Source organism: Zootoca vivipara, chromosome 1 (assembly GCF_963506605.1).
Source record: "Zootoca vivipara chromosome 1, rZooViv1.1, whole genome shotgun sequence".
NCBI classification, from domain to species: domain Eukaryota; kingdom Metazoa; phylum Chordata; class Lepidosauria; order Squamata; family Lacertidae; genus Zootoca; species Zootoca vivipara.
In genome coordinates, this window is record NC_083276.1 from 84,691,896 (window position 1) to 84,713,608 (window position 21,713).

General features: G+C 46.9%; 2 protein-coding genes across 2 annotated transcripts; both read right to left on the minus strand.

The window, feature by feature from the left end:
* Window positions 1-958: 958 nt before the first annotated feature.
* On the minus strand, window positions 959-11,925 carry LOC118082352 (uncharacterized). The gene is made up of 8 exons (XM_035109773.1): window positions 11,852-11,925; window positions 10,783-10,892; window positions 9,939-9,989; window positions 8,270-8,359; window positions 7,445-7,516; window positions 5,979-6,072; window positions 4,964-5,034; window positions 959-2,346 (listed from the first exon to the last, which is right to left on the minus strand). Exons 1-8 carry the CDS (start codon window positions 11,923-11,925, stop codon window positions 959-961), a joined length of 1,950 nt encoding a protein of 649 aa, XP_034965664.1.
* A 4,217-nt stretch (window positions 11,926-16,142) lies between these two features.
* On the minus strand, window positions 16,143-21,390 carry LOC118090761 (tubulin alpha-1D chain). The gene is made up of 4 exons (XM_035126895.2): window positions 21,272-21,390; window positions 19,576-19,798; window positions 18,682-18,830; window positions 16,143-17,224 (listed from the first exon to the last, which is right to left on the minus strand). Exons 1-4 carry the CDS (start codon window positions 21,272-21,274, stop codon window positions 16,241-16,243), a joined length of 1,359 nt encoding a protein of 452 aa, XP_034982786.1. The 5' UTR covers window positions 21,275-21,390; the 3' UTR covers window positions 16,143-16,240.
* Between the last annotated feature and the right edge of the window lie 323 nt (window positions 21,391-21,713).

A 21,713-nucleotide genomic window follows, 5' to 3' on the forward strand; every position in this document is an offset into this window, starting at 1 on the left:
AAAGCCGCTTCTGGCAAACCAGAGCAGCACATGGAAACGCCGTTTACCTCCCCGCTGTAGCGGTTCCTATTTATCTACTTGCATTTTGACGTGCTTTCGAACTGCTAGGTTGGCAGGAGCTGGGACTAAGCAACGGGAGCTCACCCTGTCGCGGGGATTCGAACCGCCGACCTTCTGATCAGCAAGCCCTAGGCTCAGTGGTTTAACCACAGTGCCACCTGGGTCCCTAGTGGACCATTAATATTCATATTAGGATAATAATATCAAATTTGTAAAAGAATGTATGGGTTAGGGTATTTTTGTATATATTCATATAATGTTTTTCCCCCTTAAAAAAAAGTAGTTCAGAGAAAATCCCAACCACTGTGTGATATACCCGACACTTAATATAGGATACATAGTTGTGTTCATGGTACAGAACTTAGTACAGAACCCCTGCTGTTCCAATGTCGGAAACAATGAGGTGTGCAGGGCATCCAGAGGTTACACCCATGGTTTTCATCCCACGATAGAACCACAGATCATTACATTAATCCACCCCCTCCATCCACCCCCACTTATCTATATTCCAAACCTTTGCTTTCAGTCTTCAAGAGTAAACAGAAAATGCTTTTAATTTTGAAACAGAAATGGCCTCTAATGCCAGCAAGCTATGCCAGTGAAGTGTCCAATGAACTGCAGATGTGGTCCATTTACAAACGTTTTTTCCAAATTGCAACACTTGGGATTTGCTGGCACAGAATCTGGAACATAGCACCACCTGTTAGCACAATGATCATTCCCTACCTTCTTTACTCTTTCAAGTAGTTTCCAGGACTTTGCAGGCTAGTCTCAAGCAGCTTCTATGTCCTTGGCTTTTAAATGAAATTACAGCGGAGCACAACCTGGAAAATTTTTCACTTCCACCCTTTATTATGCATCTCTCCAGCTTCCGGGGATTTATAAGGTTCTCCTTGGTCTAGGAGTTATAGGAGCAGCTGGAAGGGGAGGTCAGGGGAGAGGAGAAACTGCCCCTGCCAGGGATCTTATTTACTCTGCTCAGGAGCCTGCCAGAGATATCTGGGAGATGAGGTGTCATTCCCCCTCCTGTCCAGTAGGCTCCTCTTGGGATGTGTGCATGGATTGCTCTGCCGACGCATGGATTCCTGTCCCCTCTGGGCCAGTTGGAATGGTCTACAAATATATGGTTTCCACACAGGAAAGGATTGCCTCCAGTATGGAGCTGCCTTGCCCCTCTCTGAGGTGGGTTGTTTATGTTGGGGAGCTGGCTCATACTGCTTGCCCACTTGTCTCCTTCTGAAATGGGCTCTTTGGAAGGCTGGTGCCCTCTGCACAAAAGCTTCCTCGTTCCATCCAGGAATTTCCTCATGCCTCCCAGAAGCCCTTCCGAGCTCTCCACTGGCTGCTTCCTGCCTCCATTGGGTCCCTGACCCTGCTCCTCAGGTGGCACAGCTGGCGGAGTACTTCCAGTTGTCCCCCTAAGGGAGGCGGGTGATGCTTCATTGCGACCCGAAGACGGCCTGCTTCCAGAAGCCGGCCTGTAGCCAGCAGGTCCTTGAGCATCTTCAGCATCTCCAGAAGATGGATCCAGAGGGTCGTGGGAGTAGCCACATCTGGGATGTGAGATGCATTCCCTCTGAGGGTTATTCCAACCCGTAGGGAACTCAAATTCAGGAGTCGTGGCATCTTTAAGCTCCGATTCATTCTGCTGCGGGGGCCACTCATACACAGGTGAGTACTCGCAATCATATGGAGACTCGTACACCGGGGAGTCCTTGCAGGTATAGTGCGTTTCGTATATTGGAGGAGTATCGTAGCCGTATTGCCATTCATACAAAGAAGAGTTGTCGAACCTGTACTGAGACTTTGGTCCAGAGGTCTCATATATGTATGGCGAATCAGATGGAGAGAAGTCATCATCGTACTGTGACTCATAAATGGGGGAGTATCTGCAGCTATACCGAGGGTCATATATGGTAGAAAACTCATACGCATTTTGTGACTCGTACACAGGAGAGGCTGTGTATTTACAATGGGCTCCATTTTTCTTCACAGGAGATGAGCACCTGGAAGGCATCTCATAAGCCGTGTAAGAACTGCATCCATACTGCGGTTCGTACGTGGAAGACGAAGGATAGGCTGAAGGCACCTCATCTTTCACCACCTCATAGACAGTACATGGGTTCTTCCACCTGTCGTAGGACTCAAATCCCTCAGGAGCCTCATCATCTTCATCATACCCCGGCCCCAATCCATTTCCATCATTCTCCTTGTATTCTGGGACCGACTCATACTCCGTCTGTATTTCACTGCCCACTGCTTCTATGTTGTTGCTTTCGTTTTCACCTACAATAACCACAGAAACAAAAACCGTTGGGTTATGGAAAACGAGCAAGATCGCAAATAAAGAAGAATGGCAACTTATGCTGATGGAATATGCACAGCTTGCAGACTTAACATATAGAATGCGAGGACAAGACGAACACATGGTTAGAGAAGATTGGAAAATGTTTATTGAATATATTGGGGGGGACTGGGCACTTGAAAACGCTGGCAGCGTTAAGATAAATTCAACAGTGTAAATACGTTTTGATGGATGTAAAATGGAATACTGAATGGTTTAGTTTATGTAAAATATGCAGGGATTTATGATATGCAAAATGAACCATGGAAAGAGAAGACGGGAAGTCATTGATATTTTAAGGATGTTTAAATGAGTATTCTAAATTGTAATACAGGAAATCTAATAAAATATTATACACACACACACACACACACACACACACACACACACACACACACAGTGGTGCCTCGCAAGACGAAATTAATTCGTTCCGCGAGTCTCTTCGTCTTGCGATAATTTCGCCTTGTGATAATTTCGTCTTGCAAAGCGCGGTCTGCCGCGGCAAAAAAAAAACCGCCAAAAAAACCCTGTCTTGCAAAGCGCAGCCATAGAAAACGTCATCTTGCGAGTCACCAAAAACATTGCAAAACACTTTCGTCTTGCGAGTTTTTCGTTGCGCAAGGCATTCGTCTTGTGAGGTACCACTCTGTGTGTGTGTGTGTGTGTGTGTGTGTGTGTATACACACACACATATATACACACATATATACATATATACACACACACACACATACACACACACACACACACGTACATACATACATACATACATACATATAGCCGTTGGGTTATTTCTTTTTAATAAGCAACTCATTTCCCAAGACAAGGTTCAGCACTCCTAATACTTCCACCAATAGAAAGGGCACTGCAGGTGGGGAACAAATTTCCATCTAGACCAGGGATGGTTAGGCTGTAGACCTCCAGGTGTTGTTGGACTACAATTCCCATCGTCCATGCTGGCTGGGACTGGTGAAGGTTGAAATCCAACAACCTCTGGAGGGCCACAGGGTAATAACCCCTGTACTAGACAAGTCCCCAGCACTAGGAAGTAAAAGACCCTGCTTGTTTTATTCATTCATTCCCCTATCAAGAAAGAGACTTACTGATGCTGAGGTACTTAACCAAAGAGTTGGAAGAACTCAGTCATGGTGGGGGAAGACTGGAATGGTTTCCAGTCACAGAATTCCAGCACTTGTCCCTATACATAGTTTTGACTTTTTCATAAGACTGCTCAAATGACCCATCATTATCTCTAAGATGAACCAAGAACGTATCAGACAGCAAGCCACGGCCTTTCCCAACCTGCTGCCCGCCAGATGTTACTGGACTGCAATTCCCATCAGCTCCAGACAACATAGCCAACAGTCAGAGATTGCGGGTGTCATGGGCCCTGTGCTGCCAGGCAGGATGGGGTGGGAATGCCAGAGAATGATCCAGAAGTTGGGGTGGACAGAGTTCAGGCAGTGACTTGGGAGAGGGTCTCGCCCCACTGTTTTCAGATGTCACAATAAGGGAGAGGAGCTGGTTGAGTCAGTCCCTACCACGCCTTCTGAGAATGAAGCTACCAGAGTAATTGAGGAGGTGGCTTGCTAATCAGTGGAGCCAGGTGAAGCGGAGATGGAGGAAGAGTCAGTGTTGGACTCGGGTCACATGGCCAAAGATGTGCCATTGTATGCACCTGCATGGACAGCTCCTTCTCCCTGTAAGGGTGCATGCTCCCAAGCTCAGCCTTCTTGCTTGGAATGAGAATTGCATGAACACACACACACACACACACACACACACACACACACACACACACTTTAAAAGTAGAGCAGGAGCATCATGTCAGTTGCTTGGACGATGCCTGTGCTTATGCCTATCCATGTGTTAGAACGATGTACTCTGTAGTTTGAACTAATGCTGCAGGGGTCGCCAACCTAAGGCCCATGGGCCATAAGCGGCCCATGGGGGTCGTTTAACCAGCCCATGAGCCTCCCCCGAACCGTGCCGCCTGCTCGGTGAGTCCCTGCACACTGCGCTAAACCATCGCAGCACAGCGCAGGGACTCACTTCCGCAGTGCCGGAAATTGTGTCTGCACATGCTCACACATTGAAAAACGCGTCTGGAAATCACGCTGGAAATCACAGTCATGCGCACTCATGCATGTGCGTGATCTGACCCACAGAGGGATCTCCGCTGGAGTGAACCAGCCCAGGTGAGGTGAACCTTGCCGACCCCTGGCTGAGACCATGTGCTGATTTCATAAATTAACTTTCAGATTTCCCTGAGCTGAGAGTCTGAGTATTGTTTCAACAATGAACTTTACAGTGCTTAAAGGGTGGTTCACTCCTACCCCTTTACTTATGGAGAAGGGGATGTCTAATCCACATTAGGATTTGTTGGTACAGTGTTAAAAGATGATAGTTTAACATCAAATACAAAAGTGTAATCTGTAGCCAGGATAAAAAGACTCAGGCCTCATACTTTCTTCTGTACCTGCCTGTGAATAACAGGTTGCTCTAGAATAATTCTGAGCTCTATGAACTTTACTGTGGCCCCAAATCGTTTCTTCCTACCTGAAGCCTCAGCAGATTTTAGCTCTCTATCATCCTTAGCTTCTACTTGTTCAGAATCTTTATCTGGAGACCTGGGAAATCAACACACAGGAGTTACCCAGTGGAAAGCAAACAGATGGACATCCTTTCCCCATCTACCACAACGATGCTGTTTTAAAAATCTATCCATGGCCTTTTTAGATTCTAGAAGTTATGGGGCTATAGCTCATGTCTTCCAGCTACTACCTAGCAGCAGAAGGCACGGCACCACCATACTCACAGTTTTCACATCCCCTGCAAGCAGCAGCAGCAAATGAAGTGAGGGAGGAACAGGGGAACTCTGAACATGATGACATCTTGTCACATGTCAGCTTTTACCAGATCCTGGGGTGAGGGTGGGGAAATGCAGATCTGTGGTAGCCATGTATCCCCACCACAACCCAGCAACCCAGATGCTTAGAAGGTTGAGGTAAGTTTCATCTGATTTAGTATTTTAATTTTTGTATCTTTTCAAGTATGGTTGTGATATAATCAAGCAGTGTACAAACTTTATGAAATAATAATAATAATAATAATAATAATAATAATAATAATAATAAAGATTTAGTTCTGTCCTTCAGATTTGTTCCATAAAAGGATACATCTTTCTGGGTACTTTTTGGCTTAATAATAATAATAATTATTATTATTATTATTATTATTATTATTATTTATACCCCACCCATCTGGCTGGGTTTCCCCAGCCACTCTGGGTGGCTTCCAGAAGGATATTAAAGTACAATAATCTATTAAACATTAAAAGCTTCCCTTCAGGCCTGCATAACCCTTGGCATCTCATTGCCAGATGCTGGGGAGAGAGGTTCCCTAGGTTTTCTGAGGGCTTCTCTGCTGGGAGTTCCCTGCTGGTAGGCTAATGCTTTTTGTGCACATGCGCCTCTGCCTTGAACCACTGCTTAGCTCTGTTGACCAGCAGCTACTAGGCCATCCCACCTCTGCTTCGCCTTGCATTCAGGGACAGCTGAGGCACAACTCATACCTTTTCCTGCTTATTATGTTTCTTAAACTGAAGACTTTGGGATCAAGAGAGAAGAAACATAGTGATCTTTTGGGTCCAAATGTTATTGAAACACCTGCAAAAGAAGACGACAAATTCATTGCTGGGAACTCATGACCAATGCTAGCAGGCAGCTGAGGTTATCACTGTGCTACTGTCCAGTTGCCAGTCATGCCTGCACCCCATCAGATAGTATCCTCCAAAGAATGGTTATCTATTTTTCCTTCAGGACAACCCCCCCTACCCAAGGCAGTTTGCTGCTTCAAAGCCTTGAAGGAGGGCTCAGTTTCCCTCCCTCACAGCAATGCCGCGAGGGAGGGAAACGGAGCCCTCCCTCATGGTTTGCCCCAAAGCAGCGGGCTGAGCAGGCGGAGGCAGCACAGCCCTGCGGAGCGCGAGTTCAGCGTTCCAGCCCGCAGCGCCACAACTCCCAGCTTCCCGTTGCGCCCTCTGGCTGCCCGCCGCGCTTGGCCTTGCCGGAGGGCGTGACGGTCAGCTGGAGGGAGGGCGCAGCGCGGCAGCCAGAATGCCTAACTCACGCTCCTCCGGGCTGTGCCGCCTCCGCCTGCTCAGCTGAAGCGGCGGAGTGACGCTGCCCAGGGCTAGGACGGCCCTGGGCAGGCTGGCCTGCGCCCCCTCCATTTTGGCGCTCTAGGCGATTGCCTAGTTCGCCTAAATGGACGCACCGGCCCTGTGCCCATCACTCTACTAAGGGAAAGTGGGACATTCCAGGATCAAACCAGAAACAGGGATAACTTCTCTAAATCAGGGACATCCCTGGAAAACAGGGACACTTGGAGGGTCTGCCACCCCCGAGGGAGAAGGCTAACAGAGAGGGTGCAAGCCAGGCCATGCAGAACACAGCTGGGTCCACTCTCTGCCCAGAGGTAGCTCTCACTCTACCTAATGATAGGGCCATCCCTGGAGAACAGAAACAAGGTTTCTTTAACAACATGTAGGCTTTCTGCGCATTTAATCCATGCTACAAAGGGCCCTAATACACATTGATTGAAAAGTGGAGTAGTGGAAAACATTGGAGAGAGGGGGAACCTGCTACCCTACCCCTTGCAATCACCTGTGACTGAAAGACTGGCCCATGATATGGCTAAGCAGAAATTTGAAGGGGAAAAAAGATCTCCTCCTCCTTTGTTGAAATTCAGCGTTCTGTCTACTGTGCCAAACTGACTAGCAGAAGCAGCAAGAGAAAAGGTTCAGAGCTCAACTGGAGAAAACTGGAGAGCCAGACTAGCTACTAGAGAAACGGAGGTCAGCCCCCACAACAAGGAAAGGTTTGGCGGGGAGGGGAAAGGAAGGACTCCTAACATCTCCCATAACAGAAGGAGAAAAGCTGAGAGGAGGTTACAGCCGATCAGAAGGCAGAAGAATGGCAGAAGCATTCCAGGTTAGACAGAGGGATTCACATTTAAAGGCTGGTGGTAACATCCTACCTGAGTCTTCTGAAATGGAGATAGAAAATAAGGGGCCTCGTAAGTACCATGGGACATCTTCTTCCTTTTTGGCTAAGAAAGCAGAAGAGTGGGGATAAAATTCAACTCATGGCAACAGCAAGTGGCTTTAGGTGCAAACTTAAGTCATTGCAATCCTGGAGTTCCTTTCTCTTTTATTGCACCCTCCTCCACCACTCACTGCTGTTCTATCTGTTTGGAATCATCTCCCCTTATTGTCAAATTCCTCTTTGGAGCCTCTTTAGGTGTTTAAAAACTGGCCTTTGTAAAAGCTACATCAGTCGTCCCAGATTTGAGTGTAACAGTGGAGGAATGCTCAGACTTTAAATGCATGGAATTCTGTTGCTGCTACTATGAAATAAAATAATAATAATAGAAATGAAATACAACTACTGCTACTACTGCCAGCCACAATGACTTCTGCTACTACAAAATAGAAGCAACCACAGTGAAAATGATGTTTGCATTAGTAGTTAGTAGTTGTAGAATCTACCAAAGAAATTTGTTTGTTTGTTGAAGTCTAATTTTCCACCAAGCTATGGTCCATGTTCAGCCTGGTAGAACTCCAGTGGCTGAGTGGATCTCCTGTCAGTGGGAACCACAGGAAGACTGCAAACAATAAAGGACAGAATTCACAGTTTTAGAGACAGATACCCAAGAGGAAAGGGCTGAGTGGGGCCAAGGGATCCTGAAATTCTTTATTCCCGGGGACCGTGGCCTGTTATCTCAACATAGAATAACAACCCTTCAGTAACAAAGTCTAAATCTTAGCTCTCAAAACACAATCCAGAGAAGAATGACGCTTACCAGCATAAGAGTCTGAGCTGCCAAACATCTCTCGGAAAACCTCCCAGGGGCTGCGGAATGTGAATTTCAAATCATCTCCTTCAGGAACTGCTGGGGTAGTAAACATGATTTGCAAACACGTCACTGAAGTCCTGGGATGCTCCCACTGTATAATTTTTATGAAGAAAAAAATGGGGAAGCCCCTTCCCTTTCTGGAGCAGGGCTGTGTAGCCAGGATGAGTAGTCCGTGACTGGGGCTTATTTGTGAAACACTCAAGGAAACCCACCTCTCCACTCAGCACAAGGGATTCTGTGTGAGCTGGTCGCACAGGGAGTTTTAATACAAGACATCCGGGGGGGGGCTCCTGTGGGCTCCAGTTATGAGTTCAGAACAAGATGCTAGAGAAATGTTAGCCAAATGTGAGGTCTGTGGGCCTTAGAAGAAAGATGTGTGAAATAGTAGGAAAAGTGTTATGTATTCAGTGGTCTGCATTTGTCTGAGCTTGAGTCTGGACTAAGGAGTCTGAGCCCCTGTGTTCTGATTTGATACATGACATCCAATCACTGAACATTTCAGGGTCTGGGCCTATGTCATTGGCCCTTAAACTCTGAGTCATGATTCGCAGCTTGGAAGTTTAGACAGCCAATCACTTTGGGAGTGGCCCGGGCCTTCAGAAATGTATACAGTACCGGTAGTACCTCGAGTTACAAATGCCTCAGGTTACAAACACTTCAGGTTACAAACTCCACTAACCTGGAGGAGTTACCTCAAATTGAGAACTTTGCCCCAGGATGAGAACGGAAATTGTGTGCCAGTGGCGCAGTGGCAGCAAGAGGCCCTATTAGCGAAAGCACGCCTCTTGTTAAGAACAGTTTCAGGTTAAGAACGGACCTCCGGAATGAATTAAGTTCGTAACTTGAGGTACCACTGTATAAGCAGTTGCTTCGTGCCTGTTGTCCCATTCTGTTAATTCAATAAAGGTTCTTGCTGTTTCCACTGTTTCTTGCCTTGTGGGAACCCACCTACACTTCAGAAAGAATATTGTTACAAAAGCGGGATGCCTACCCCCTCTCTGCCAAGTGGTGGCAAAAGCCCATAGGGTCCCAGGCACACACACAGGGTCTGTGTCCCTTTGGAGAATGGAAGACATGGGGGAGACTGTCGTGCTTTAAGAAATATGGCTTATTCCTCTATTTACACCTTCAGTCTGCACGAAATAAATCCAGATCTTACAGCACACGGACTTCCAGAGGCAGCAGCACAAGCAACCTCCAGGCTGCTTCCCTCAAAGATAGATCCCAGCTCCTCTTCTTCCTTCTCTCTCCCAGAAACCCCTTGCTTGAAAAATCCCTTTTCCTGTCCCCTCAAACATACACCCCATCACCTGGGTAACATCTCACCCTCTAGACTAAAGGATTCCTCTCCTCAATGGCTCATCGACACATTTTGTCACCATTAGGTTTGCTCTTCACTAAGCCAACCAGACTGGTTTGCATAAGGCAGCCTAGGAATTCCTTTGCAACTTGCATTCTCCTTTCATACCACAAATAACCAAAACCGTAGCATGTGTTGAGAACTAGGGTTGACCCTAATCTATAACATGGACAGGCAAATCTTAGCCTATATGTGAGGTTCATGGGCCTTAGAAGAAAGATGTGTGAAATAGTAGAGAAAGAATATATTTCTTACCTGCCGCTGTGATTCCATCCCCATAGCAGTCATAACGTTCACGCTTGGCCTCTGAAGAAAGGAAGGACTAAGTTGGCAAGTTCACAAGTAAAATGGTAATCTTTGCAGCATCTAGAAGCTATACTCTGGCTCTGCAATATGAAACCTGGCTTCTGCAGGTAACAATGTTGGCTCCAGGTTTAAGGAGACCCTGAGTAGCCTAGTCTCTTTCTCATCATTGTTACTGCTGCCTCTTCACTTGTTGGGTGAATCCCGCCTTGCAGTTTGTTAAGGGCACTGGGAATTTTAGCTCAGCTGGGGAGTAAACTACAGTTCCCATGCTCTTTTGGGGGGAGAGGGAACTGTGTGCTTTGAATGTGCTCTGCCCAATTTGCACCACTGCCACAGATGGAGGGAACAAGGCTGCTCCTTCTTTTTGCTCCTGTCCTTTCTCACTTGGTTTGGGCAGGTGAGCAGGCAATGACAGCGAAGAGAATTAGCAGGAGTTGGATTAAGGGGCTCCCGAGGTTAGGAGTGGGAGCCACTCATAGAATGTGGGCCTTGGCAGATGCCTGGCAGTGCCAAACCCTGATAACAAACCTGCCAGGTAATAATTTTCCATAGTTTACAAAAAAAAAAGGCCTCTCCCCATAATCCATGTCTATTGCTATCAACTCCCTGGTCTAGACGTGTAATCGAAAATAAAGATGGAAATTCCAGAGAGACAGCCGTCACAATGAAGTGACTTTGGCTTACAGGGGATGTGAAAATCAGTGTCCCAAAGTCCAGGGAGATATATAAGCCTATGGGATCCCAAATAATCTGAGAGAGAGTCAGTGGCAGAAAGATGAACTTGGTCGCTTACTGTCTGACAACACTTCATAAGCTTCTGTAACTTCTTTGAATTTCTGCTCAGCATAATTCTTCCTATCTGGATTTTTATCCGGGTGCCACTGTAGGGCTTTCTTTCTGTACCTGCACAGACCCAGGAGAGAAAGGGAATGCAGTATTTGAGCGTCACAGCACCTTCTGCAACAATAAACCGCCTTCAATGCAAATCCCAGTTAAGAACGTAAAAAGAGCCCAAACACCTATGTAGTCCTGATTTCTGTTCTTACAGTGACCAACCAGATACCCATGCAAGACTGGCACAAGAATTTGGGGGGATCCTTGGCATTGTGCCAATTATGCGCCACCCACCTATGCACAAACACCACCTCAGCCAGACCCAGCACATACTTTTTCTGCCACGGCTGCTATTTTGGTGCTCTCCACTGGATCACCAGGCACTGACCATGTGTCTTAAGTCCCCCAAAATCCAATGCCCCAATCCATAAAGCTATGAAATCTATAGACGGTGGACAGTCACCATGAAGGTAAGCTGAGTTTAATAGGGCCTTTCTTGTTCTTGCTCTAAAGCACTGCTTGCCTGTTTACCACTGAAACATGTCTGGTGGCCCAGTGGGGAACAGCCCATGATGCAATTGCCAAAGCACCATTTTCTATATTAAAGAAAATACGCTATGACATACCCTCTGTCATCCTGCTGAACAAAATCAGGATGCTTTTTTGTTGTTGTTGTTGTTGTTCTGAGCTCTCACGGGAGCCAGCACAAGCTCTCACACACAAGCACACGAAACAAAAAAAAAAGCATATTTTGGTTTGGTGCTCTGGCGCAAGCCAGCTGACTCACACAAGAGCAGCAGATGAAAAAACAGGCCATTTCGGAATCCGGCCAGAAGCTGGGATGGCTTCTGTAATTCCAGGATGCCCCACCAAAAATGGGGATGGTTGAGGGGTGTGCTGTCATGTATTAAATGTTGTGTGGCGTGTTAATTGAACTGGCATCAGGAATCTTTTTTTCCTGCCTCACACACGGCTTGAGTTGCGGACAAAAGAGAGAAGAACGCTGAGAATTCAAGAGAAAGACTTACGCCTTTTTAATATCATTGTCGGAGGCATCCCGGGGAATCTCTAAAAGCTTATAATAGTCTGGCACGGCATCCATTCGCCTGTCCTGTGCAGAAACCAGTAGCAGAGAAACGGGGAAAGAGCGGCTGCAAGGGGAACAATGTCTCTGGAAGCACCAAAGGCGTCCACACAACTTGAGCTGCTTCTAGGGCTGACCATGGCCGCACTCTTGGCTGCACTGCTCCTTACAGCACAGCAGGAGGTGGGTGCTGTGGGCAAAGGGCTCTGCAGGGGGAGAGGAAACAGAATGAGGTGCCGCAAAATCTATCCAGCCCGCAAGAACTCCCCACTGCAAAGGGAGAATGAACAAGGTAGTGATGATCTGCCTCCCAGCAGGTAAAGCTGTATATATATATATATATATCGACTCAGAATTTCACCAGGTTGTTTCCCAATTTGAAGAATCCACTTCTCCACTTTCAGCTCCTATTTATTTGGAAAGCAGTGCGCACACATGCCTTTTTAAATTGCTGCGATGGAGGAGTACAAGAGGCCCTCTTGGCCAACCTTCCCGCTCAAAGACAGGGTTTGTCCAACCGCCAGACCCCAACTGACCAAGCAACACAAACTAGATACCAATGCCACCTCAATAAATAAGTCAAGAACATGTCCAAGGGAAGGGCATGGCCAAAATGATAGTACATCAGGTACTATGTGTCATAATTGTTTATCTGTGAACAGGATCCTCAATTTCTCTTGGGTCCTGTTCACATAGCTGTCCCAGCTGTAACCATAAATGGGCCATGCATATGAACTTACAGGTTTGCGTCATTCTATGAAGCTTGAGAAGTTATCCTGTGAGTGTCAAATGTTGTCTCGCTCAGAAGAGGACCTGTAGTGTCTATTTGTTTCTGGGCACTTCTGTTGCTTTATTATTGATTTGCTCACTAGCATGATTACATAAATAGGCTGACTACCACACAGAACAAACAGGAAACTTGATAAAATGGCAGGAACCTTTGGCCACCAAATTTTCCCTAGCACAGGGGAAATGAATGAACGCTGAGTCTGTGGTGCTCTTAGGTCTCATGGAGGAGCAACAGCATCCCAAACTTATCTCAGTACCGATCGGAGGATCTACCAGGAAATGTTGGGGTTTTATACTAGTTTTAACTTAAGTTTGGGTTCTTCTTAGGTCCAGTAGGGAAAGATCAGTGGAGGAGCTACACCAGGAATCCCCAAACTTCGGCTCTCCAGATGTTTTGGACTACAATTCCCATCTTCCCTGACCACTGGTCCTGTTAGCTAGGGATCATGGGAGTTGTAGGCCAAAACATCTGGAGGGCCTCAGTTTGGGGATGCCTGAGCTACACAATGAATGAATCTGTATGATGGAAGGCTTTCCAGAATGGAACAAGTTATAGTGTAAGGCAATGAGGTCACCACCTGAAGCTAAGCAGCCCTGTCAGTGCCTGGATGGAAGACTGCCTGGGAACCTCATGTATGGTATATGACAGAATCATAGAATTGTAGAGTTGGAATATACCCCCAAGGGTCATCTAGTCCAACCCCTTGCAATGCAAGTTTCTCAACTAAAGCATCCATGACAGATGACTATCCAACCTCTGCTTAAAAAGGAAGGAGAGTCTACAACCTCCTGTGGGTTTATATTGACCTTTTGAGACTTTAAAACCTCCATTTCAGAGACCAAGGTAGGACTTTTCTTGTGCACAACTACTAGGCCTGACCCATGTCAGGACATCTTCTTCTACAATAACTGTTATCCATAAAGACCCATTGTTTTAACAATCCCTCTGACCTCAAGTTCTCCTGTCTCCTTATGCCAGCTTTTCATCCCCCCTCCCCTCCCGCCTTTTTTCCCACATGGATATCCACAGGGGAATAAAATGGGGTGAGGGCAAAGTAAAATACTCCATATACAAATGTAAATGCATATCTAAAAGATGGGAGCAGGGAAATTTCTCACAAATGAGAATACAGTAGTGCCTGTACATTTTACCTCTTATCTCAGATTCTACAAATTATAGAAACATACCCTTTTAAAAAAGGAATGCTAATAATTGGTGGATTATGGTTCATTGGGGGATGGGGGCTGCCCCCTTGGCCCCTCCCATGGCAGCCATGTTTCCATAGGGTTCAATCCTGCTCCCCATCATCATTTGATACTCTTCTAACTTCTTAAAATCACCTAGGTTCAATATACCTTAGTTTATCCAGAGGTTGCCCTTGTTCTTTGTTCCACCTGATGGTGAGCTGGGCACTTGATGTCTTGGGGGAGGCAAGAGCTTACCATCACCCCAAACCTGCTCCCTCCTCCCCTACTGATCAACAACTTCAGTAGCCAATGGGAAGTTGGGGGTTATTGTGACATCAGAGCTTTATGCTTTCCTTAAGGATGTGGGGTGGGGGAGGGAACCTACAAAGGGTCACACTTTTGGGAACATGTGAATTCATACTTTATTTTCCCAGTACTTGCTCCTTCACCATCCCAGTCTCACCTTTGACCCTTTCACTGTGGCAATCCATCAATGTTTACTAGCGCTTCTGGTTCATAAATGCTTCTCTGGAGTATGTAAGAAAAAGTGTTTGGATCATTACAGTAAGAGGACTCTTTCTGCAAAGTTGCCTTGATGTGGGGCTTCAGGGTTTCCTGGAAAGAGGAACTGATCCTTAAATTGTAGCCCTATGTTAAATTGTTTCCCGGGGACAGCCCCCAGATTTACAAATCAGTCCCCTGACAAAATCCATCCCCTTCAACTGAAGTTGAAAAAAAATTCATTGAAAAAAATATTGTAACCTTACTATGAGGGGAATAGGTAAAGGTAAAGGGACCCCTGACCATTAGGTCCAGTCGTGACCGACTCTGGGGTTGCGACGCTCATCTCGCGTTATTGGCCGAGGGAGCCGGCGCACAGCTTCCAGGTCATGTGGCCAGCATGACAAATCAAAGCTGCTTCTGGCGAACCAGAGCACCACACGGAAATGCTGTTTACCTTCCCGCTGTAGTGGTACCTATTTATCTACTTGCACTTTGATGTGCTTTAGAACGGGATCTGCTAATAACTCTCAGCACTCTTAACAAAGTATAGTTCCCAGGATTCTTTGGGGGAAGCCATAACTGTTAAAGTTGGGTCATAGTGCCTTAAAACTCTATTGCAGATGTGGCCAAACTCAGATACAGGAGATATTAGGCCCAAGGGAAGGAAAAGGGGAAGCGGCTGTCGAAGGTTAGTGCATATAAACTTGCTGAAGAAGTCAGAGAAAAGTGGTAGTTTTCCGTAGCCTTAGTGAGAACTTGGGAATTACCCAAACTATGCCTGAGAAGCTCAGTGATAGTGTCCTCTTCCAGTAGGTATTGCTTCCTATGCCAACCACAACCAAGTTTCCTGACTCACACAGTGCCTTGGAAGCTGATGGCAATCAGGGAATCTGCGTAAGCTTTGCTGGATGAGATCTTTATTTGAAATGAAGGTGTGAGTAGCATAGCACCACCATGAAATGTCAAGGAATTTTGTCACGTAACAACTATTGTCCCAAGTTATGTCAGAAACAAAAAGACAATTCTGCCCCGGTGCCTCTCTTGATAGCTCAAACACAGCCATTTGGGTTTCCTAACAGCAGAGAAATGAATTCCACAGAAGCCCCTTGGATTTCGTTGTGATTCTGAAGGGATCTTGCAGAATCAGTGAATTTATTCCTTACCACAAAGTGTCTTCAGCCCTCTTTGGTTTGCATCTGTATAAACTGCAATAACAAAGACTGCAATCCTACAGACTGAGCAGAGATGGGAGACATGGTGGTTCTCTAGCTGTTCTTAGACTACAGCTCCCATCATCCCTGGCCATTGGCTATGCTGGCTAGGGCTCATGGGATTCGGAGTCCCATAATCTCTTGAGTGAAAGGAGGGCACAGGTTCCCCAGTCCTTCACTGGAGAGCCAGTCTCATAAACTAACATAGGATTGTGTCATGGGGCTTTTCTACAACATTTACATGGGTTTTAACAGTCAGGGCTTCTCCCTGTAGATTCTGTCTTGGTGAAGCTGCTGACAATTGTATTAGCCAATTATGTAGCAGTAGTTCTACAGGGAGGGGCATTTGTCAAGGGCATCATGATAAACAAGGAGTCACAGTACCACAGAAGACCCCTAATATGGATTGGACTTAGGTCTCCCATGTGGGACAGTGATTTGAGCAGAGGTAGTAACCTTCAGGAATGGCGTGTGACTTCTTGATGCTTATAGGCCAGCAGACCAAGGAAACAGCTGTTGAGTCAAGAAGAAAACTACACCACATTTCTGTGACACAGTTAATATTTTATTTTGCGAAGGGAATCCCCAAGTGGCAAGGCAATGGACACTTTAATTCCCCACAATACACAGATTGAGCTGTGCTAATACTCATCACCTTCCTCTTCTTCTCCTTCACCGTCTATACTATCTGTTCCCACTTCTTCATAATCCTTCTCCAGGGCGGCCATGTCTTCTCGTGCCTCGGAGAACTCCCCTTCTTCCATGCCTTCCCCTACGTACCAGTGGACAAAAGCCCTCTTGGCATACATCAGGTCGAACTTGTGGTCCAGGCGGGCCCAGGCCTCAGCAATGGCGGTGGTGTTGCTCAGCATGCACACTGCCCGCTGCACCTTGGCTAGGTCCCCACCAGGAACCACAGTTGGGGGCTGGTAGTTGATGCCCACCTTGAAGCCTGTGGGGCACCAGTCTACAAACTGGATTGTCCGCTTTGTTTTAATGGTGGCAATAGCAGCGTTGACATCCTTGGGCACCACATCACCTCGATACAACAGGCAGCAGGCCATGTATTTGCCATGGCGGGGATCACATTTCACCATCTGGTTAGCTGGCTCAAAGCAAGCATTGGTGATCTCCGATACAGAAAGCTGCTCATGATAGGCCTTCTCTGCAGAGATGACCGGGGCGTAAGTGGCCAGAGGGAAGTGGATGCGAGGGTAGGGCACCAGGTTGGTCTGGAACTCCGTCAGGTCCACATTGAGCGCCCCATCAAAGCGAAGCGAGGCTGTGATGGAGGACACAATCTGGCCGATAAGGCGGTTGAGGTTTGTGTAAGTTGGGCGCTCGATGTCCAGGTTCCTGCGGCAGATATCATAGATGGCTTCATTGTCCACCATGAAGGCACAGTCTGAGTGCTCAAGGGTGGTGTGTGTGGTGAGGATGGAGTTGTAGGGCTCAACCACAGCTGTTGATATCTGAGGAGCTGGGTAAATGGAGAACTCCAGCTTGGACTTCTTGCCGTAGTCAACCGAGAGCCGTTCCATCAGCAGGGAGGTGAATCCTGAGCCAGTGCCTCCCCCAAAGCTGTGGAAGATGAGGAATCCCTGGAGTCCTGTGCATTGGTCAGCCTGTGGAATGCAGGAAACAAACCAAGCAATGGTCAGTTGGGGTTAGGGAATGGGGTGGAATAATGGGATAGAGTCCTCCAAAACTTTCTCAACCACTGCTTTATTTTCTCCCAATTCCGCCACAATCAAGTCTCTGCATTTCAGCATTAGAGTTTAGCCCTATTGCTGGCCAGTTGGGATGGATGAATTTGTTAACTTCCACTTCTCTCTGTCTCTAATTTCACCAGTTTTAGATTCAGTGAGGTTGCTGAATATTTTTTTTAAGTCCTCATGAAAATTCACCAGCATTTTGGGCTGGATTGCTCCTAATATATGTTGCTTTGACTAACAGACACAATTTTTGGCAAGCTGCTTTTCCTAAACTATTGCATTTTTGTTCACTGCTTTCACTAATGCATGCATTTTATGCACATTTCCCCCCTCATGTGTGCATTTTTGCACACATCATTTGGTTGCAGAACTGCAGCAGAAACTTCAGAGAAGTGTTTTGTTTTGGTTCATGCAGCGCGAATTAAACTGAACCAGATTTCCCCACCAATTGATCATCTGGGCAGTAGGAAGGATCTAAAATGTTTTCATTCCAGCAAAGGTGTGCTTGCTACATTACCTGTGGAGAATCGGTCCTCATGACAGACGGCCATTGTGTCACCATTGTAGGAGACTGGCTGTTGCATGAGCAGAGAAAGAGCCTCCCCCACAGGTCACTGTGCGCTCAAGTGTTCACAGTACCCAGGCTTGCTTAAACTCAGGCATCCAATATGGGCCTGCCCTCCACAACTTATTTGGACAGGTGGTTGCGGCTGCCCACCTGTCAATCACATGATGTCAATACAAAGTCAGGTGATCCAAAGTTCAAGCTGCAAGACTGGTGATAAGCCTTTGCTTGCTCTTCAATAGTAAAAGGCTTGTCTTAGTTCTGTCACCTTCATTTTAGGGCTCATCCACACTTAGCTTTGCTCTGCATTTCTAAATACAGGTCCAGACTTTATAGGTTTCCCTCTCTCTCTCTCTCTCTCTCTCTCTCTCTCTCTCTCTCTCTCTCTCTCTCTCTCTCTCTCTCTCACACACACACACACACACACACACACACACACACACCTGGCTCCTCTCTTTACCAAATTGGAGCCAACAGCAATCCATGGCAAAATCTGAATTACTGTTTGTTCTGATTCAGCGGTAAAGATCAGGTTTTCCTGGGGAAAGCAGTGGGGCAGGGAAGCACTCAGACACAGACCAGGAAAATGTGGAACTGTGCCTAGAAAGCGTGGGGCAAAACTTAGGTGTGGATAAGCCTTCTGCACTATAGTTCCCTGAGTGAGGCAGTGGAAGCTGAACTTGTGCAGCATCAACACAAGCCACTCATTATCTCCCCTCCACGTTCATTAACCAGAACTCCTTCCAGATTCCAGAAAGCAGATCCAGCCCCTTCCTGCCCCAGGTCTCTCACGCCCAATTACCAGCTTCCGGATCCTGTCCAGCACCAAGTCAATGATCTCTTTGCCAATGGTGTAGTGCCCACGGGCGTAGTTGTTGGCAGCATCTTCCTTGCCAGTGATCAGCTGCTCTGGGTGGAAGAGCTGGCGGTACGTGCCAGTCCGAACCTCATCTGGATTGCAGAGCAAACAGCAGGTCAAGTCATTTCCTCTCCTCTCTTGTCTCCTAGCCTACTCTGCTGACAGACCAAGATTGGATGGGGATTCGGTTTCAATAGCTGAGAGTATGATACGGGTTCAGCCCTGACCCGAGAACCTTTTCACCAAATTTAGAGAGTTCTCAGCTAGCCAATGTGCCACCATAGACATGCAGAGACATTGACCACACAGCAAGCACATTTCCCATAGAAAGCCACACTCCAAAGTCTTTGCTGTCTCCTGTTGACATGCTGTGACAATATAGACAAATCTGGGAGGATGTTGCCATTTTAAATGCCCTTGTGTGGCAACACAAACTTGAAATGGGTTCCTAGCACCAAATTTGCCTGTTTTCTACTTCCATTTGTTTTATTATTCCATGTCTATTCCACTTTTCCTCCAAGGAACTCCAACCCATTTTAAGCTCACAACAACCCTGTTGTTCTTCACGACTAAAGAACGATCTTTATTCTTAATGAATGAATGCTATGGATCCATGTGGTTCTTTAACCGGTTCATTCAAGCTGCTTCAGGCCAACATTAGGCAGGGTTAAGAATTCTACTCTGGGATACCATTAAAGGGCAGGACGTTCTTAAGCATCTGTTATTATATTTTTGCCACCATGGCAGCCACCAGAATGTCTTGGGCCACCTCAGATCAGTATCCAATCAGAATACAGAGGATCTGGTCAGACTCTGCCCCTAATATGAAGCCCTCACCGATCACAGTGGGTTCCAGGTCCACGAAAACAGCCCGAGGCACATGCTTCCCAGCTCCGGTTTCACTGAAGAAGGTATTAAAGGAGTCGTCTCCACCTCCGATGGTTTTGTCGCTGGGCATTTGCCCATCCGGCTGAATCCCATGCTCCAGGCAGTACAGCTCCCAGCATGCGTTGCCAATCTGCACACCAGCCTGGCCCACGTGGATGGAAATGCACTCACGCTGGGGAAAGAGGGGCAGATCCCATCACTGGTGTGGAAGCTACATGTCAGGGGCTACCAGCAGTAGAACAGGAAACTCCCACCCACACCCTGGCCCTGTATAATACTGCCCCCTGTGGCAAACCACCAAAAAAGCAGATTAGTGCATCTTTCTGGGCAGTGGAGTACTGTATTCTCAGGCTCAAGGATAGCCACTGGGTGCTCCTAGACCGGAACTTTGACTTTTTGCCAGAGCAAGAACCACCTTCCTGGTTTGGGTGTGTTCTTTGGCTCTAACACCTTGGCACATCATCTCCCTGCCCCTCAAACAACTCCACCTTAACCCTGCAGTAGTCAGTGGCTAGGAAATGCTGACACCTTGTTCTCATGTCATGAGTTTAATCATTTTGGGCACTAAGAAGTCTTCTGGAGGGCACCAAGTTGGGGGAGGCTGCACTACACCATAAAAGCTCTTTTTAAAAAAACTTTGTTTGTTTGTTTGTTTGTTTGTTTGTTTGTTTGTTTGTTTGTTTTACTCAGGGGGCTGCATACCAAGGTTAGTGTATTGTCATAGTATTGTTATGAGTGGGGGGGTGGGGAGGAGTAGGCTGCATGCCCCAGACCCTTCTAATTCCCGGATCTGGCAAGTGTTAAAATCTAAACAGGGGTTCAAATTGTTGAAACAGTCCTCTAAGTATGGGTCATTAAGGTAACAAAGGAAGTGGCTCCATGCCAGATCACAAAAGGATGCCTCCCCTCCCAAAACTCGCTGGTAGTTTGAAAGACAAAGGCCAGCGTTAGGAGTTGTGTGTGAGAGGTAGAGGCAAAATGCAGCAGGCTGAGGGCTGGGCAGTTAAGAGAGACACAGCCATGCCTGATTCCTGTATGAATCCAAGGCTGTGGCTCTGGGAGAAGGAAAGCCCTCTTGGGGTGTTAATGCTGTGAGCCTCTCCATCATAGGCTCAGGTTTTCTATCTGTGTAAAGAAACCATACATCCTAAAGACACCACAGTCTCCGCTGTCTCTCATTCCGAGGAAACTGAACCCTAGATTAGGGTCTGGAACTCCTGGAATCTCTCACTTTTCAGAGATTGGGGTGGTGTGTAGCAGTATGTACCTCCAAAGCTTCCCTTCCTCTCATTAAAAACAAACATACAAACATAGTGTTAGCATTTCCCATTATCCAGAACTGAGGCTGAGTCAAAAAGAAAAATGGGAAGCAAGCTGGTAAAAACATCCCACCATCAAGAGTGCTAACTCCTCTTCCCTCCTGTTCCTACGCTGTGAATTTATTTTATCCTCTTTTCCCTACACCTTGCATACTTCGAACGACACCCTGGTTACAGATCTAAGTGCACCTGCATTCCCATTAGAAGGGCACTGGGATTGTACGGCACTATCTTTAAAACAAGGGAGGCCTCCACACGGCTATGCCGCGTGGGGCTGCTGTTCCCTTGCTGCTCCAGCCCAGCTGACAAGTCCAGGCAAGACTCACCATCCTGCAAAATGTCTTCTTCGACCTGGCGCCGATGAGCTCAGAGGACGAAGGATGGGAACCAAAGGGTTTTCCTGCAGCGCCTGCCTTTTATAACATTCCATAGCCCATCTCCAGGCATGAGGGATGCTTTGTTGTTAGAGATGGACACGGAGCTTAGCCTGAATGGTTTCTGAGTTACCGCCGGACTCAACACACAATTCACAGAGAAAGCCAAGCTAAGCCTCCCGGGGCCTTGGTTACACCAAACATAGCTAGGGACTTGTGTATTGGGGAGGGACTGTCCCCAGAGGATTATTATGTGTGCAGCCAAGCCTCACCTTAAAAAAAAGAGAAAAGGCTGGTATTTTGTTATTAACTCCTCCAGTCCTGCCTGCTGATGTGCTAGCATGGAGTGGGGAATATTTTTCTGTCAAAGGGCCACATTTTGGGCAACCTTCCA